Below are 19,868 nucleotides of genomic sequence, written 5' to 3'. Positions count from 1 at the left end.
AGTCAAAGATGTAGGATGTCAAGAAACTTGATAGGTCAGGTTTTCTGACAAAGCAGGAGGGCATGGGATGCAGAACACAAGTAAAGGGATTACTAACCTTAGCTCAGACGAGCTGCCACTCTTCCACAGTAACAGAAGATAAAAGATCTGTACATACTGAATATGTTTCATAGTGGCACGTTGGGGTAGTTCACATTTAATAGCTTTTATTTTGGCTTAGAAGTAGGAAAGAGGATATCTGTTGTTAATAGTTTTGAAAAGTTGCAAAATACATTTGTTTTCATTTAATGGGGATTAAAATATTCTGTCTAGTATTATAGATGTCAGAAGTCATCTATTTTCTACCATTATTAAGCAAGGGTTTCTTTTTTGTGAAAGGTGCAGTTACCTTTAGCAGCCAAGGACGAGTAAATCCCTTTAAGGTAAACTCTTCCAAGTGATGTTTTATATTATTTAAATACATTTGTATACAAAGAAATATTTCCAAATGATGAGATGACTCTCCCCAGACATGGAGGCATGAAAGACTGATCTGTGTGGAAACAGAAGAAAGCAGCACTTGGGCTGAGAGTTGTCTTTTCTACTTACCTTCTAAGTACCTATGGTTTTGAAAGATACCTCTGTCTTTCTTGGGGATGTGGTATTTGGGAATATATGTATCATTCTTAATTTGGATTGTACCAAATGTATTTAGTTCTAAAGATGAGATGCCAATACAAACTTAACAGAAATTTCAAGAAAAAATAAGTCTCTTGGGATTTTATTTTTCTTCTTTAAACATAAAGTGCTAACACTAGTTTGCTCTTTAGGTATCAGCCAGTTCCAAAGAACCAGCCATGTCAATGAATTCAGCACGTTCAACTAATATTTTAGACAATATGGGCAAATCATCCAAGAAATCCACTGCACTTAGTCGAACTACAAATAATGAAAAGTCTCCCATTATAAAGCCTCTGATTCCGAAGCCGAAGCCTAAGCAGGTACTGTTTCAGCTACCCTCATCTGCAGTAAGCAGCATGGGATCTGTTTGTCTTCAGTTTTGTTCACTGTTTCAGATATAGGATAGGAGGTTCTGATTGTTTACAATTGTCTTACTAGGGAAGTGGGTTAAATTCTGTTTTTGCAGCTAGGCACAGTGGCACACACTTGTAGTCCCAGATACTCAGGAGGCTGAGGTGGGAGGATCACTTTAGCCCAGGAGTTTGAGTCCAGTCTGGGAAACATAAGAGATACCCCATCTGAAAAAAACAAACCCCAAAACAGTCGTGTTTTTTGTTTCAGAATCACTCCCTGTTCTGCCTCGTGAGTTGTTACACACTGTGTAGCAGATCCTGACTTCCAAGATCACTATCCTGCTCCCCCTGTCTTTTTTGAGACAGAGGCTCACTCTGTCACCCAGGCTGGATGGAGTGCAGTGTCAGGATCTCAGCTCACTACAGCCTCTGTCTCCTGGGTTCAAGCAATTCTCATGCCTCAGCCTCCCGAGGAGTTGGGATTACAGAGGCCTGACACCACGCCCAGCTAATTTTGGTATTTTTAGTAGAGATGAGGTTTCAGCATGATGGCCAGGCTGGTCGCAAACTCCTGGCCTCAAGTGATCCACCCACCTCAGCCTCCCAAAGTGCTGGTATTACAGGCATGAGCCACCGCACCAAGCCTATCCTGCCCCTCTCCTTGTTTTTATAGATCACTTTTTAAAAATATATATACTCAGACCCCAGAAGCTCAGACATTTATCTGTATTTTTATTAAAATCACCCAGATAGTTCTGATGTATATTCTTATTTAATAGTGGCTGATATTGTACATGGCCCTAATTTCTCCTTGTTCTGAGTCCTGATTTTTCCACTCTGATAAGTATTTGATCCCAGATTAGTCATTGGTAAAATAGATCTATTGCTTATCTTTTCTATTTCATATAATTGTATTCATTTAGAAAACATGGAATTTAGGCCAGGCGCGGTGGCAGGTGCCTGTAATCCCAGCTACCTGGGAGGCTGAGGCAGGAGAACCACTTGAACTCGGAGGGTGGAGGTTGCAGTGAGCCGAGATAGCGCCACTGCACTCCAGCCTGGGCAACAGAGTGAGACTCCGTCTCAAAAAAAAAAAAAAAAAAGAAAACATGGAATCTGAAGTGTAGTTTTTTGGTTTTGCATGTGTTTGCCTATTTATTTACAACTGAGAACACCAGATTTCACGTGTTAGTATAAGAATTCACAATAATTATAGATGTTTCTTCACATTTTTCAGAACTTGCTTATAAAACATATAAAATCATACTAAATGTTATTGCAGTATTCATGTTTGTTTTTATAGGCATCTGCAGCATCCTATTTCCAGAAAAGAAATTCTCAAACTAATAAAACTGAGAAAGTGAAAGAAGAAAATCTTAAAAATGTATTATCTGAAACCCCAGCTATATGTCCTCCTCAAAACACTGAAAACCAAAGGTCAGTACATAGAGAAATTTAGCATGCAGTGACCAAGTAAAAAGTATACAGTAGCAGCAATACAAAATTATGCAACGCTGTTATTCCTTAATACAAATAATACATTGGCATTGGTAGTGGGCATTCTGGACACTTGTGACTATAAGGAAGCCACAAATATTAATGTCTATTTATAATTATTAAAATATGCTTTCATAAATTGTATATTTTTAAATTGTAGATATATTTTATTGGGACATTATATTTTGTAATTAATTTTTTGTTTGTTTTTAGTTTAATGGGGAGAAATAGCAAAAGATACAAAAAGAAGAGTGATAATAAGTAGTTTCATCCAACTAATTACTGTCTCCAAAAACAATCACTGCAACAAGTTTCTTGTGGAACTTTCCAAAATTATTCTATTTATGTGCAAATACGTATTTGTCTATTTTTTGTTTTACACATTATTCTGTACCTTACTTTTTTAACTTAACAATAGCTTTTATAGCTTATTTTATATTACTACATAAAGAACTTCTTTATACTGGCTGGGCTTGGTGGCTCACGCCTATAATCTCAGCACTTTGGGAAGCTGAAGCAGGCGGATCATCTGAGGATGGGAGTTCGAGACCAGCCTGACCAACATGGAGAAACCCTGTCTCTATTAAAAATACAAAATTAGCCAGGCATGGTGGCACATGCCTGTAATCCCAGCAAATTGGAAGGCTGAGGCAGGAGAATCACTTGAACCCAGGACACGGAGATTGCAGTGATCTGAGATCACGCCACTGCACTCCAGCCTGGGCAACAAAAGCGAAACTCTGTCTCAAAAACACAAAAAGAACTTCTTTATACTATAGCAGGGCTATCAGAAAAAGTAAATACATAAATGGATGGATAGAAAAATAAGAGCTTTAATCTTTGTGTGTCCATTGAATAGACATGTCATAGTTCATGTAGTTCTCTATTTGTGGACAAAAGATGGTTACCGATCTTTTGCTAGTACAGACAGTACTGCAATGAATAATTTTATATGAATAACATTTCTCCCAGATGCATATATAGCTATAAGATGGATTCATGTATGGTTCAAGTTAATCTGCACTTATAATTCCAATGCCAGATTGTTCTGCATTGATGTTGTATCATTTTATACACCTTTAGCAATATGAGTATTCCTATTTGCTCATATCCTCTTTGTCCACAAACACAGTATGTTACCTATTTTCTTGATCTCTACTATGCTGGATTTCTTTGTATTTATTTATTTTTTTTGAGACGGAGTTTCGCTCTTGTTGCCCAGGCTGGAGTGCATTGGCACAATCTCGGCTCACTGCAACCTCCACCTCCCAGGTTCAAGCGATTCTCCTGCCTCAGCCTCCTGAGTAGCTGGGATTGCAGGCATACGCCACCATGCCTGGCTAATTTTATATCTTTTTTTTTTTTTTAATACTTTAAGCTCTAGGGTACATGTGCACAACATTCAGGTTTGTTACATATGTACACATGTGCCATGTTGGTGTGCTGTGCTCATCATTTACATTAGGTATATCTCCTAATGCTATCCCTCCCCACTTCCCCCACCCCACAACAGGCCCAAGTGTGTGATGTTCCCCTTCCTGTGTCCAAGCGTTCTCATTGTTCAGTTCCCACCTATGAGTGAGAACATGCGGTGTTTGGTTTTTTGTCCTTGAGATAGTTTGCTGAGAATGATGGTTCCCAGTTTCATCCATGTCCCTACAAAGGACATGAACTCATCCTTTTTTATGGCTGTATAGTATTCCATGGTGTATATGTGCCACATTTTCTTAATCTAGTCTATCATTGATGAACATTTGGGTTGGTTCCAAGTCTTAGCTATTGTGAATAGTGCCACAATAAACATACGTGTGCATGTGTTTTTATAGCAGCATGATTTATAATCCTCTGGGTATATACCCAGTAATGGGATGGCTGGGTCAAATGGTATTTCTAGTTCTAGATCCTTGAGGAATTGCCACACTGTCTTCCACAATGGTTGAACTAGTTTACAGTCCCACCAACAGTGTAAAAGTGTTCCTATTTCTCCACATCCTCTCCAGCACCTGTTGTTTCCTGACTTTTTAATGATTGCCATTCTAACTGGTGTGAGATGGTTTCTCACTGTGGTTTTGATTTGCATTTCTCTGATGGCTAGTGATGATGAGCATTTTTTCATATGTCTGTTGGCTGCATAAATGTCTTCTTTTGAGAAGTGTCTGCTCATATCCTTCGCCCACTTTTTGATGGGGTTTGTTTTTTTCTTGTAAATTTGTTTGTGTTCTTTGTAGATTCTGGATATTAGCCCTTTGTCACATGGGTAGATTGCAAAATTTTTTCCTATTCTGTTGGTTGCCTGTTCACTCTGATGGTAGTTTCTTTTGCTGTGCAGAAGCTCTTTAGTTTAATTAGATCCCATCTGTCAATTTTGGCTTTTGTTGCCATTGCTTTTGGTGTTTTAGACATGAAGTCCTTGCCCATTCCTATATCCTGAATGGTATTGCCTAGGTTTTCTTCTAGGGTTTTTATGGTTTTAGATCTAACATTTAAGTGTTTAATCCATCTGGAATTAATTTTTGTATAAGGTGTAAGGAAGGGATCCAGTTTCAGCTTTCTACATATGGCTAGGCAGTTTTCCCAGCACCATTTATTAAATAGGGAATCCTTTCCCCATTTCTTGTTTTTGTCAGGTTTGTCAAAAATCAGATGGTTGTAGATGTGTGGTATTATTTCTGAGGGCTCTGTTCTGTTCCATTGATCTATATCTCTGTTTTGGTACCAGTAGCATGCTGTTTTGTATAGTTTGAAGTCAGGTAGCGTGATGCCTCCAGCTTTGTTCCTTTGGCTTATGAGTGACTTGGCAATGCGGGCTCTTTTTTGGTTCCATATGAACTTTAAAGTAGTTTTTTCCAATTCTGTGAAGAAAGTCATTGGTAGCTTGATGGGGATGGCATTGAATCTATAAATTACCTTGGACAGTATGGCCATTTTCACGATAGTGATTCTTCCTATCCATGAGCGTGGAATGTTCTTCCATTTGTTTGTGTCCTCTTTTATTTCATTGAGCAGTGGTTTGTAGTTCTCCTTGAAGAGGTCCTTCACATCCCTTGTAAGTTGGATTCCTAGGTATTTTATTCTCTTTGTAGCAATTGTGAATGGGAGTTCACTCATGATTTGGCTCTCTGTTTGTCTGTTATTGGTGTATAAGAATGCTTGCGATTTTTGCACATTGATTTTGTATCCTGAGACTTTGCTGAAGTTCTCTATCAGCTTAAGGAGATTTTGGGCTGAGACGATGGGGTTTTCTAAATATACAGTCATGTCATCTGCAAACAGGTACAATTTGACTTCCTCTTTTCCTAATTGAATACCCTTTATTTCTTTCTCCTGCCTGATTGCCCTGGCCAGAACTTCCAACACTATGTTGAACAGAAGTGGTGAGAGAGGGCATCCCTGTCTTGTGCCAGTTTTCAAAGGGAATGCTTCCAGTTTTTGCCCATTCAGTATGATATTGGCTGTGGGTTTGTCATAAATAGCTCTTATTATTTTGAGATACATCCCATCAATACCTGATTTATTGAGAGTTTTTTAGCATGAAGCGTTGTTGAATTTTGTCACAGGCCTTTTCTGCATCTATTGAGATAATCATGTGGTTTTAGTCTTTGGTTCTGTTTATATGCTGGATTACGGTTATTGATTTGCGAATGTTGAACCAGCCTTGCATCCCAGGGATGAAGCCCACTTGATAAGTTTTTTGAAGTGCTGCTGGATTTGGTTTGCCAGTATTTTATTGAGGATTTTTGCATCGGTGTTCATCAGGGATATTGGTCTAAAATTCTCTTTTTTTGTTGTGTCTCTGCCAGGCTTTGGTATCAGGATGATGCTGGCCTCATAAAATGAGTTAGGGAGGATTCCCTCTTTTTCTATTGATTGGAATAGTTTCAGAAGGAATGGTAACAGCTCCTCCTTGTACCTCTGGTAGAATTTGGCTGTGAATCCATCTGGTTCTGGACTTTTTTTTGGTTGGTAGGCTATTAATTATTGCCTCAATTTCAGAGCCTGTTATTGGTCTATTCAGAGATTGAACTTCTTCCTCGTTTAGTCTTGGGAGGGTGTATGTGTCCAGGAATTTATCCATGTCTTCTAGATTTTCTAGTTTATTTGCGTAGAGGTGTTTATAGTATTCTCTGATGGTAGTTTGTATTTCTGTGGGATCAGTGGTGATATCCCCTTTATCATTTTTTATTGCATCTATTTGATTCTTCTCTCTTTTCTTCTTTATTAGTCTTGCTAGCAGTCTATCAATTTTATTGATCTTTTCAAAAAACCAGCTCCTGGATTCATTGATTTTTTGAAGGGTTTTTTTTTTGTGTCTCTGTCTCCTTCAGTTCTGCTCTGATCTTAGTTATTTGTTGCCTTCTGCTAGCTTTTGAATATGTTTGCTCTTGCTTCTCTAGTTCTTTTAATTGTGATGTTAGGGTGTCAATTTTAGATCTTTCCTGCTTTCTCTTGTGGGCATTTAGTGCTATAAATTTCCCTCTGCACACTGCTTTAAATGTGTCCCAGAGATTCTGGTATGTTGTGTCTTTGTTCTCATTGGTTTCAAAGAACATCTTTATTTCTGCCTTAATTTTGTTATGTACCCAGTAGTCATTCAGGAGCAGATTGTTCAGTTTCCATGTGGTTGAGCAGTTTTGGGTGAGTTTCCTAATCCTGAGTTCTAGTTTGATTGCACTGTGGTCTGAGAGACAGTTTGTTATAATTTCTGTTCTTTTAGATTTGCTGAGGAGTGCTTTACTTCCAACTATGTGGTCAATGTTGGAATAAGTGCAATGTGGTGCTCAGAAGAATGTATATTCTGTTGATTTGGGGTGGAGAGTTCCGTAGATGTCTATTAGGTCTGCTTGGTGCAGAGCTGAGTTCAATTCCTGGATATCCTTGTTAACTTTGTCTCGTTGATCTGTCTAATGTTGACAGTGGGGTGTTAAAGTCTCCCATTATTTTTTCTTTTTTTTTTTTTGTTTTTGTTTTTTTAAGACATTTTTATTTTTATTATTTTTTATTTTTTTTATTGATCATTCTTGGGTGTTTCTCGCAGAGGGGGATTTGGCAGGGTCATAGGACAATAGTGGAGGGAAGGTCAGCAGATAAACAAGTGAACAAAGGTCTCTGGTTTTCCTAGGCAGAGGACCCTGCGGCCTTCCGCAGTGTGTGTGTCCCTGGGTACTTGAGATTAGGGAGTGGTGATGACTCTTAACGAGCCTGCTGCCTTCAAGCATCTGTTTAACAAAGCAGATCTTGCACCGCCCTTAATCCATTTAACCCTGAGTGGACACAGCACATGTTTCAGAGAGCACAGGGTTGGGGGTAAGGTCATAGATCAACAGGATCCCAAGGCAGAAGAATTTTTCTTAGTACAGAACAAAATGAAAAGTCTCCCATGTCTACCTCTTTCTACACAGACACAGCAACCATCCGATTTCTCAATCTTTTCCCCACCTTTTCCCCTTTTCCATTCCACAAAACCGCCATTGTCATCATGGCCCGTTCTCAATGAGCTGTTGGGAACACCTCCCAGACGGGGTGGTGGCCGGGCAGAGGAGATCCTCACTTCCCAGTAGGGGCGGCCGGGCAGAGGCGCCCCTCACCTCCCAGATGGGGCGGCTGGCCGGGCGGGTGGCTGACCCCCCCCACCTTCCTCCCGCATGGGGCGGCTGGCCGGGCGGGGGGCTGACCCCCCCCCCACCTCCCTCCTGGACGGGGCGGCTGGCCGGGCGGGGGACTGACCCCCCCACCTCCCTCCCGGATGGGGCGGCTGGCCGGGCAGGGGGCTGACCCCCCCCACCTCCCTCCCAGACGGGGCGGCTGGCCGGATGGGGCAGCTGGCCGGGCGGGGGAGCTGACCCCTCCACATCCCTCCCGGGCGGGGCAGCTGGCCGGGCGGGGGTCTGACCCCCCCACCTCCCTCCCGGACAGGGCGGCTGCCGGGCGGAGGGGCTCCTCACTTCTCAGACGGGGCGGCTGCTGGGCGGAGGGGCTCCTCACTTCTCAGACGGGGCGGCTGCCGCGCGGAGGGTCTCCTCACTTCTCAGACGGGGCGGCCGGGCAGAGACGCTCCTCACCTCCCAGACGGGGTCGCAGCCGGGCAGAGGCGCTCCTCACGTCCCAGACGGGGCGGCGGGGCAGAGGCGCTCCCCACATCTCAGACAATGGGTGGCCGGGCAGAGACGCTCCTCACTGCATCCCAGACGATGGGCAGCTGGGCAGAGACGCTCCTCACTTCCTAGACAGGATGGCGGCCGGGCAGAGACGCTCCTCACTTTCCAGACTGGGCAGCCAGGCAGAGGGGCTCCTCACATCCCAGACGATGGGCGGCCAGGCAGAGACGCTCCTCACTTCCCAGACGGGGTGGCGGCCAGGCAGAGGCTGCAATCTCGGCACTTTGGGAGGCCGAGGCAGGCGGCTGGGAGGTGGAGGTTGTAGCGAGCCGAGATCACGCCACTGCACCCCAGCCTGGGCACCATTGAACACTGAGTGAACGAGACTCCGTCTGCAGTCCCAGCACCTCGGGAGGCCGAGGCTGGCGGATCACTCGGGTTAGGAGCTGGAGACCAGCCCAGCCAACACGGCAAAACCCCGTCTCCACCAAAAAAATATGAAAAACAATCAGGCATGGTGGTGCACGCCTGCAATTGCAGGCACTTGGCAGGCTGAGGCAGGAGAATCAGGCAGGGAGGTTGCAGTGAGCTGAGATGGCAGCAGTACAGTACAGCTTTGGCTCGGCATCAGAGGGAGACCGTGGAAAGAGAGGGAGAGGGAGACCGTGGAAAGAGCGGGAGACTGGAGGGAGAGGGAGAGGGAGAGGGAGAGCAGTCTCCCATTATTATTGCGTGGGAGTCTAAATCTCTTTGTAGGTCTCTAAGGACTTGCTTTATGAATCTGGGTGCTCCTGCATTGGGTGCATATATATTTAGGATAGTTAGCTCTTCTTGTTGAATTGAATTGATCCGTTTACCATTATGTAATGGCCTTCTTTGTCTCTTTTGATCTTTGTTGGTTTAAAGTCTGTTTTATCAGAGACTAGGATTGCAACCCCTGCCTTTTGTCGTTTTCTATTTGCTTGTTAGATCTTCCTCCATCCCTTTATTTTGAGCTTATGTGTGTCTCTGCACATGACATGGGTCTCTTGAATACAGCACACTGATGGGTCTTGACTTTTTATCCAATTTGCCATTCTGTGTCTTTTAATTGGAGCATTTAGCCCATTTACATTTAAGGTTAATATTGTTATGTGTGAATTTGATCTTGTCATTATGATGTTAGATGGTTACTTTGCTCATTAATTGATGCAGTTTCTTCCTAGCCTCAATGGTCTTTACAATTTGGCATGTTTCTTCAGTGGCTGGTACCGGTTTTTCCTTTCCATGTTTAGTGCTTCTTTCAGGAGCTCTTGTAGGGTAGGCGTGGTAGTGACAAAATCTCTCAGCATTTGCTTGTCTGTAAAGGATTTTATTTCTCCTTCACTTATGAAGCTTAGTTTGGCTGGATATGAAATTCTGAGTTGAAAATTCTTTTCTTTAAGAATGTTGAATATTGGCCCCCACTCTCTTCTGGCTTGTAGAGTTTCTGCTGAGAGATCAGCTGTTAGTCTGATGGGCTTCCCTTTGTGGGTAACCCAACCTTTCTCTCTGAACATTTTTTCCTTCATTTCAACTTTGGTGAATCTGACAATTATGTGTCTTGGAGTTGCTCTTCTCGAGGAGTATCTTTGTGGGATTCTCTGTATTTCCTGAATTTGAATGTTGGCCTGCCTTGCTAGGTTGGGGAAGTTCTCCTGGATAGTATCCTGCAGAGTGTTTTCCAGCTTGGTTCCATTCTCCCTGTCACTTTCAGGTACACCAAACAAACGTAGATTTGGTCTTTTCACGTAGTCCCATATTTCTTGGAGCCTTTGTTCGTTTCTTTTTACTCTTTTTTCTCTAAACTTTTCTTCTTGCTTCATTTCATTCATTTGATCTTTGATCACTGATACCCTTTCTTCCAGTTGATTGAATTGGCTACTGAGGCTTGTGCATTCGTCACGTAGTTCTCGTGCCATGGTTTTCAGCTCCATCAGGTCATTTGAGGACTTCTCTACACTGGTTATTCTAGTTAGCCATTCGTCTAATCTTTTTTCAAGGTTTTTAGCTCCTTTGCGATGCGTTCGAACTTCCTCCTTTAGCTCTGAGAGGTTTGATCATCTGAAGCCTTCTTCTCTCAACTCGTCAAAGTCATTCTCCGTCCAGCTTTGTTCCGTTGCTGGTGAGGAGCTGCATTCCTTTGGAGGGGGAGAGGCGCTCTGATTTTTAGAATTTTCAGCTTTTTTGCTCTGTTTTTTCCCCAATCTTTATGGTTTCATCTATCTTTGGTCTTTGATGATGGTGACGTACACATGGGGTTTTGGTGTGGATGTCCTTTTTGTTTGTTAGTTTTCCTTTTAACAGTCAGGACCCTCAGCTGCAGGTCTGTTGGAGTTTGCTGGAGGCCCACTCCAGACTCTGTTTGCCTGGGTATCAGCAGCGGAGGCTGCAGAACAGCAAATATTGCTGAACAGCAAATGTTGCTGCCTGGTCATTCCTCTGGAAGCCTCGTCTCAGAGGGGTACCCGGCCGTGTGAGGTGTCAGTCTGCCCCTCCTTGGGGGTGCCTCCCAGTTAGGCTACTTGGGGGTCAGGGACCCACCTGAGGAGGCAGTCTGACCGTTCTCAGATCTCAAACTCCGTGCTGGGAGAACCACTACTCTCTTCAAAGCTGTCAGACAGGCACATTTAAGTCTGTAGAGGTTTCTGCTGCCTTTGTTCGGCTATGCCCTGCCCCCAGAGGTGGAGTCCACAGAGGCAGGCAGGCCTCCTTGAGCTGCGGTGGGCTCCACCCAGTTCGAGCTTCCTGGCTGAGGCTGCCGCCTTGCAGTTCAGTCTCAGACTGCTGTGCTAGCAGTGAGTGAGGCTCCATGGGCTTGGGACCCTCTGAGCCAGGAGTGGGATATAATCTCCTGGTGTGCCGTTTGCTAAGACCATTGGAAAAGCACAGTATTAGGGTGGGGGTGACCCGATTTTCCAGGTGCCGTGTGTCACAGCTTTGCTTGGCTAGGAATGGGAATTTTCTGACCCCTTGCGCTTCCCGGGTGAGGTGATGCCTCGCCCTGCTTCAGCTCACACTCAGTGTGCCACACCCACTGTCCGACAAGCCCTAGTGAGATGAACCTGGTACCTCAGTTGGAAGTGCAGAAATCATCGCTCATGCTGGGAGCTGTAGACTGAAGCTCTTCCTATTCAACCATCTTGGAACTGCTTAATTTTGTATCTTTAGTAGAGACAAGGTTTCTCCATGTTGGTCAGGCTGGTCTCGAACTCCTGACCTCAGGTGATCTGCCCACCTTGGCCTCCCAAAGTGCTGGAATTACAGGTGTGAGCCACCACTCCTGGCCTTATTTTTAATATATCCGTTAAATTTTAAAAGTCACAATTTTGGCCTGGCACAGTGGCTCACGCCTGTAATCCTAGCACTTTGGGAGGCTGAGGTGGGCGGATCACTTGAGGTCAAGAGTTTGAGACCCAGCCTGGCCAACATGGTGAAACCCCATCTCTATTAAAAATGCAAAAGTTTGCCAGGTATGGTGGCTCGTGTCTGTAATCCCAGCTACTCGGGAGGCTGAGGCAGGAGAATCACTTGAATACAGGAGACGGAGGCTGCAGTGAGCCAAGATTGTGCCACTGCACTCCAGCCTGGGCAACAGAGTGAGACTCCATCTCAGAAAAAACAAAAAGAAAAGAATAGTCACAATTTCATTTTTACCATAATATATCTCATTTTTCTCATGCTGAACAGTCCAGGGAGAAAAGTAATAATAAAGTATATCTTATTTTCTTAATGACTTTATGTTAATCAGTTTGAGGTAGTGGCTGTGGTTTTCACATTTCCTGTTTTGTTCTGAATTTAATTTAGGTCTTAAACAGTGAAAATTTTATTTAAGAAAATTGATAGGCCGGGCATAGTGGCTCATGGTTTTTTTTCCGCTTAACACCTTTTTTTTTTTTTCTTTTTGCTCTTGTTGCCCAGACTGCAATGCAATGGCACAATCTCAGCTCACTGCAACCTCTGCCTCTGGGTTCAAGTGATTCTCCTGCCTCAGCCTCCTAAGTAGCTGTGATTACAGGCATGCACCACCATGCCCGACTAATTTTGTATTTTTAGTAGAGACGAGGTTTCTCCATGTTGGTCAGGCTGGTCTTGAACTCCTGACCTCAGGTGATCCACCCGCCTTGGCCTCCCAAAGTGCAGGGATTACAGGTGTGAGCCACCATGCCTGGCCCGCCTAACACTTTTTTTGAGACAGTCTTGCCCTGTCACCAAGGCTGGAGTGCACTGGTGCAATCTCAGCTCACTGCAACCTCCACCTTCTGGGTTCAAGCGATTCTCATGCCTCAGCCTCCTGAGTAGCTGGGATTACAGGTGTGTGCCACCAAAGCCACTAATTTTGTTATTTTTTGGTAGAGATGGAGTTTGCCACGTTGGCCAGGCTGGTCTCAAACTCTTGGCCTCAAGCGATTTGCCCATCTCGGCTTCCCAAAGTGCTGGGATTAGAGGTGTGAGCCACCACACCTGGCCAAGCCTAACACTTTGGAAGGCCACCATGATCAGATAGCTTCAGCCCAGGAGATTGGAACCAGCCTGGGCAATGTAGGGAGACCCCATCTCTACCAAAAGTTTTAAAATCAGCCAGGTATGTGTGGTGGCACGTGCCTGTAGTCCCAACTGCTTGGGAGTCTGAGGCAGGAGGATTGCTTGAGCCCAGGAATTTGAGGTGGCAGTGAGCTGATTATACCACTGCACTCCAGCCTGGGCGACAAAGCAAGACCCTTTCTCTTAAAACAACAACAAAGAAGATTGATAATTTAATTTTTCATACTATCAGTTAGTTATACAAAAAACTTACTTTTGAAATTTTAAGGAATTACCACTATTGAAACTAATATTTTGTCACAGATGTTGATATACTTAATCAGAAATGTCCAGTTTTAGCCAGGTGGCTGTGCACTCTTGTAGTCCCAGCCACTCAGAAGGTTGAGTCAGAAGGGTTGCTTAAGCCCAGAAGTTTGAGGCCAGACTGGGCAACATAGTGAGACTCACGTCTCTTTAAAAAACAAAGAAAGAAATGTTCAATTTTGGTCTTCTTTTTAAAAATAGCTGTTTAGAAGTAGAAGATTGCAGGCCGTTAGGTAGACTTGTGACATTGCCTCAAGTTTCATTAAAATGGGTCTTCATTAATTTTTGGAAATTCAAGAACCTTTGTTATACCTTGATTTTTACTTGTTTTGATTTGTTCTGTTATTTTTCTGGAAATCGGTTTATGTTAAGATTACTTAAAATTTGCATATTTTCAGAAATTGGGCAAGTGGTTATGGTCATACTAGTAATTTTTTAATAAAAATTTTTTTAACCTTAAAAAGTTTAGACTTGTTATTTAGGATTCATTTAGGTTCAGCCTGGTGAGGGGCGTATAGCTGCTGGGTTAAACATAAGAGACTCTGGGCCAGGCACAGTGGTTCACACCTGTAATCCCAGCACTTTGGGAGGCCGAGGCGAGTGGATCATGAGGTCAGGAGTTCAAGACCCACCTGGCCAATATGGTGAAACCCTGTCTTTACTAAAAATACAAAAATTAGCTGGGTGTGGTGGCGCATACCTGTAGTCCCAGCTTTTTGGTAGGCTGAGGCAGGAGAATCACTTGAACCTGGAAGGTGGAGGTTGCAGTAAGCCGATATGGAGCCACTGTACTCCAGCATAGGGGAAAGAGCGAGACTCCGTCTCTACAAAAAAACATAGACTTTGGAGTCAAATTGCCCGGTTGTTGAATCCCAGGTCTGAGTTTTACTGTTTGTGTAACCTGGGATAGGTTATTTCACGTCTCTGAGCCTACCTTTTCTCACTTACGGAATGGAGATAATAATTGTATCCATCTCATAGTGTTATTGTCATTTAAACGAGGTACTATACATAAAGCTTTTAGAGTAGTGCCTAGTAGAAAGTGATCAGTAAATGTTAAATATTTGCATTAAACCTTCACTTGTGTGACTTAAAGACTATTTGTGTCGTGAGTGGAATCTAATGAAATGTACAAATGTGCTGTGTCCGTGCTTCACCTAATGCTGATGCAGGTCAGCTCTGAGAGCAAGGGTGAGGCAATGGGAAAGGGGCTTGAGAAAAGTCGTGAGGAATTCAAATAGCTGGTTTGGGGAAATAGAAAAAGAGCCTACCAAGGACATGTGGTAGGCCACAAGGGCTAAGTGAGGTTGGAGACCTTGAGCCTGTCAACATTCATTAAAAAGTTGAAAGTACAGAGTTCATGGTTGCTGCACTTGGAAAATACAAACGTGACTGATCCTTTTGAATTGACCTTACAAAGGATTTTCCAGTTCATTGATCCTGCAGTCTCCAGGCAGTTTAAAGTAATATGAGGCCAGGCGCGGTGGCTTATGCCTGTAATCCCAGCAGTTTGGGAAGCCAAGGCGGGCAGATCACGTGAGGTCAGGAGTTTGAGACCAGCCTGACCAACATGGTGAAACCCCATGCAAAAAATGAGCCAGGTGTGGTGACGCATGCCTGTAATCCCAGCTACTTGGGAGGCTGAGGCAGGAGAATCGCTTGAACCCAGGAGGCGGAGGTTGCAGTGAGCTGAGATCGCACCATTGCACTCCAGGCTGGGTGACGGAGTGAGACTCTGTCTCAAAAAAAAAAAAAAAAAGTAACATGAATTAACAAGTGTAACTGTGTCTTCCTTACTTTATATAATAGATGTCAAAGACTTATGATTGATTACTAACTTAAAATCATGAGGCACTTTAAACTCTGTCTTAAGGATAAAATGTTTTCACATAATTGTGATTTTAGGCCAAAGACCGGGTTCCAGTTGTGGTTAGAAGAAAATAGAAGTAATATTTTGTCTGACAATCCTGACTTTTCAGATGAAGCAGATATAATAAAAGAAGGAATGATTCGATTTAGAGTATTGTCAACTGAAGAAAGAAAGGTAAGGATAATTGTGCCGAGAGTGAGATCTTAGTGAATTCCCAAATTTAAAAAATTCTTATAGAAATGCCTTTTGGCTGGGTATGGTGTCTTATGCCTGTAATCCTAGCACATTGGGAGGTCGAGGCGGATCACTTGAGCTCAGGAGTTCGTGACCAGCCTGGGCAACATAGTGAGACATCGTCTTTAATAATAATAATAACAACAACAACGATAATAACAATGATGACAACTAAAAAAAAAAGGAAAAGCCTTTTTCTGTTTTTGGAAATTGAATACATCCACCAAACTTTTTAAAGAGGAAAGTAAGTGCGGATATATGGTAATATGGATATGTAGTAATTATTACGTAATGGTGATGGGTTTTTTGTTTTGTTTTTGTTTGAGGCAGGTCTTGTTCTTTCACCCAGGCAGGAGTGTCGTGGTGTGATCATGGCTCACTGCCACCTCAACCTCCTGGGCACAAGCAATTGTCCTCTTTTTTTTTTTTTTTTTATAGAGACAACCTCTCACTGTGTTGCCCAGGCTGGATGGCTAATTTTTTGACGGTTTACTGTTTTAATCTCTATAAGTTCCTGTATGTTTTAAGTTAGGAGAATACCCTAAGAAAAGATGCATTTGTTAAAAATCAAAAGTGTCAAGCTGAGTTCATTGGCTCAAGCCTGTAATCCTAGCACTTTGGGAGGCCAAGGCAGGAGGATCTCTTGAGCCCAGGAGTTTGAGACCAGCCTAGACAACATAGTGATACACCATCTCTACAAAAAATTTAAAAATTAGCCTGGCGTGGTGGACACACCTGTAGTCCCAGTTACTCAGGAGGTTGAGGTGGAAAGATCACTTACTTGAGCCCAGGAGGTAAAGGCTGCAGTGAGCCGTGATTGTGCCACTGTACTCCAGCATGGGTGACAGAGTGAGACTGGGTCTCTAGGGGGAAAAACATTAATAAGTAAAAATGAATTCACATTTTTTGAATACAACTTTGGGGTTCTTGCAAGCAGAATTTTTAAAAATTGTATCTACTTACACATTAAATACTACATGAGACTATTCCTTTTGGGAAAAAGACCGGTGTTCTGTTCCGCCTTTCACATGGAAATTAGGACAGGTGGCTGGCTTGCTTCTGATGAACTTCTGCCATGTGAAGGAAGGAAGGCACAATCTCTCAGTTAGAAGCAGAAGGAATGTGTGTGGTGTACCAGTTAAATCCTCAGGTTTCACTTCCCCAGGAATGGCAGGGCGCAGCACAGGCGCCTAGTAACGTAGATACTTGCTTTGGTAAATTGAGTTTTATGAAAAAGGTGTTGCGTAATGAGGAAGCCAGAAACTGGTTTAAACACCTTTAGCATCATTTAGAACCTCATTTACAATTTTATGTTTCTCATTGTTGTTCAATAAAATGGCATCTAAATAAATAAGACTTTACACTGCAAAAGAGGAAGAGACTTGGCAAAGGCTGTGATTGTGTTTTTGAATACTTAAAAATGTAATCAGTATTTTTAAGGTAAACCCTAAACATTTACTTAAATCCAGTTTGTTAATGTGAGAAATTCTACAGCTTGAAGAGCCCTTGAAATGGCCAGGGAAATAAAGTAGGAGTGGGGAACTATTATAGATTAAAAGAGATTTAAGAAAAAGATGAAATGAATGGACCTTGTCTGGCTCTTGCTGAGTGAATAAAAACCAAACCCCAAAGAATATATACTCGTTTATATAACATTCCTGAAATGACAACATGATCAAGATGGAGAATAGAGTAGTGGTTGCCAGGGGTTGGAGTCGGAGTTGGGGCTTGGGGAAGAGGTTCTGTATTTTGACTGTGGTGGTAAACAAACAAACCCACAATAAAAGTAAATACATACATACACTCAAATGAGTAGAAGTAAAGTGGGATTGTTTCAATGTCAGTTCCCTATAGTTGTGATTGTTGGGCTATAGTTTTGCAAAATGTTACCACTGGGGAAAACTGGGTCAAGGCTACACAGGATCTTTCTGTATTATTTCATACAACTGCTTGTGAAACTGCAATTATCTTAGAATAAAAAGTTTCATTTTTATTTTTTATTTATTTATTTATTTATTTTTTGAGACGGAGTGTTGCTGTTGCCCAGGCTGGAGTGCAGTGGTGTGATCTCAGCTCACTGCAGGCTCCACCTCCCAGGTTCACTCCAGTCTCCTGCCTCAGCCTCCCAAGTAGCTGGGACTACAGGTGCCCGCTACCATGCCCGGCTAATTTTTTTGTGTTTTTAGTAGAGATGGGGTTTCACTGTGTTAGCCAGGATGGTCTCAGTCTCCTGACCCCGTGATCCACCCACTTCGGCCTCCCAAAGTGCTGGGATTACAGGCATGAGCCACTGTGCCTGGCCAAAAGTTTCATTTTTAAATAATACTGCAGTTATAGTATTTTGCAACTAATATGATTAATGTAAGCAAAGCTTAGATTGAGATATAAAAGTAGTGTAAATCTTTAATGTGCTCTGCATTTAAGTAATAAAAGATTTGTTAACAATGAGAACACTTAATTCAAGTGCTAATTATTCTGCTTTATATATAAAAATATTACCTGGAAAAGTAAATAAATCATTTACTTCTTATTTGTTATTTTCTAAAAATCTTTTCTTTTCACTCCTGCCATTTTACAAAGGTGTGGGCTAACAAAGCCAAAGGAGAAACGGCAAGTGAAGGAACTGAAGCAAAGAAGCGAAAACGTGTGGTTGATGAAAGTGATGAAACAGAAAACCAGGAAGAAAAAGCAAAAGAGAACCTGAATTTGTCTAAAAAGCAGAAACCTTTAGATTTTTCTACAAATCAGAAACTATCAGCTTTTGCATTTAAGCAGGAGTAAAGGAAGAAAGTGACCCTAGGAAAGTAATGGATTTTTTTTTACTCATCTTTGAATATAGACTCAAGTCTTTGGGAAACTCATTATATTAAAGAGTTTGAAGCAACTGTTTGTCTTTATAAGATAATGTAGTAATTATATTGGTGTAGGTAACAGGACATATGTAAAAACTATCATCTTTGCAGATTACTCTGCCTCCAAATGCAGGGCCTTTCAGAGATGCATTGTGATTGTAATTACTGAGTTGAAGCCCCAACCAATTTGAATTTGTTTCTTAACCTTGAAAAATCATAAAGCCAAGGTATTAAAACCTTTGTGCATTAATACCTTCTAGGGGTTTGGTTCATTTGGTTTTTGTCATGTACAAGGAAGGACAATAGTCCTCTTTCCAAGTGTGTTAGCATAGACTTCTCTATATGTTTCTACTAGACCTAGGGGATGACGTCTTTTAATAATATTGGCCCTAAACATGTAAATAATCTTGTAGGTGAGACTTTTTCTTTTGTGTTTCGGAAATTTCTTCCTATGTGGCTTTCAGTTGTCTGTTTGTATAGCGTGGATTTTTTTGAGGTAAATGAAACTTTCTCATTTGTATATTTGGCTTGATATGGTCTTAATATTATCTTTCCACGAAATGGATATATTTCTAGAAAATATATATTTACTACCATAATTTCTACCACCACCCCCATTTTGCTCTGCATTACACACAGTAGAGAAGAACTGAAGACACTGCTGTGACAGTATTGCAGTCCAAGGCATCATGTGCTCCTGGTGGGATACTCTGGTTATCAACATCAACAGTACTTTCCTGAGCAAGACTTTGAAGGCCTGATAAGAGGGCAAAGTTACGGAAAGTATTTAACTCTTATTTTATATTGAACAAACAAGGTTTAATCATGTCATACATTTTTGGTTTTCTAAGCGGAGACTAATACAAATGCAGCCACATAAAGGCAGTGTACTGGGGGTGGGAGGGAAGGAAACAATCACATAAAATCAGCTGACTCAAAATTGAGGATAGTTAATAGGTTGAAAGGGAAAAAGTATGTTGAAAATTTAGACATAAATGAACCAAGAATATTCCTTATCTCGTGATGATTAAAGTTAGGAAGACATACATTTTTTATTTTTTAATTAGTAGCTGCTATCAGAGACATTATAGCACAGTGGTTATAAGCACAGATTCCAAAGCCAGATTACCTAGGTTCGGAGACCCACTTCTCTACCTACTACTAATAGTTGGGTCATGTTGGGCTGGTAACCCAAATTCTAGCCTTCATTCACTCATCTGTAAAATGGATATAATGATAGTACCTACTTTATAGGTTGTTATGAGAATTGAATGAAATGAAAGCCCTTAGTTTCTGACACATAGTGATCTTTTATATAAATGTTAGTTACTATTCTGATAATGATGATGCTGTTGGTTATTTCATCTTGCTTTGTCATTAGGTTTTATTCTGAATATACAAACTAATTTTGATTTCAAGATCTTAAGTAAAGGTTTATTTA

General features: G+C 42.1%; 1 protein-coding gene across 3 annotated transcripts in view; it reads left to right on the top strand.

The window, feature by feature from the left end:
• WDHD1 (WD repeat and HMG-box DNA binding protein 1) overlaps positions 1–18,677 on the top strand; it is an 89,662-nt gene extending 70,985 nt beyond the window's left edge. For 2 of the 3 annotated variants that reach the window (XM_004055198.4, XM_063697851.1), the window contains 5 exons: positions 379–422; positions 810–980; positions 2,317–2,450; positions 15,377–15,515; positions 18,156–18,677. In XM_004055198.4, coding sequence (XP_004055246.1) covers positions 379–422; positions 810–980; positions 2,317–2,450; positions 15,377–15,515; positions 18,156–18,356 — 689 coding nt within the window. In that variant the 3' untranslated portion in view covers positions 18,357–18,677. The remainder of the gene's footprint in view (positions 1–378; positions 423–809; positions 981–2,316; positions 2,451–15,376; positions 15,516–18,155) is intronic. The other variant, XM_055361416.2, reaches the window with a different exon arrangement.
• The last annotated feature ends 1,191 nt before the right edge of the window (positions 18,678–19,868 follow it).

Source organism: Gorilla gorilla, chromosome 15 (genome assembly GCF_029281585.2).
Source record: "Gorilla gorilla gorilla isolate KB3781 chromosome 15, NHGRI_mGorGor1-v2.1_pri, whole genome shotgun sequence".
Lineage (NCBI taxonomy): Eukaryota > Metazoa > Chordata > Mammalia > Primates > Hominidae > Gorilla > Gorilla gorilla.
This window is presented reverse-complemented; position numbering and strand designations above follow the sequence as displayed.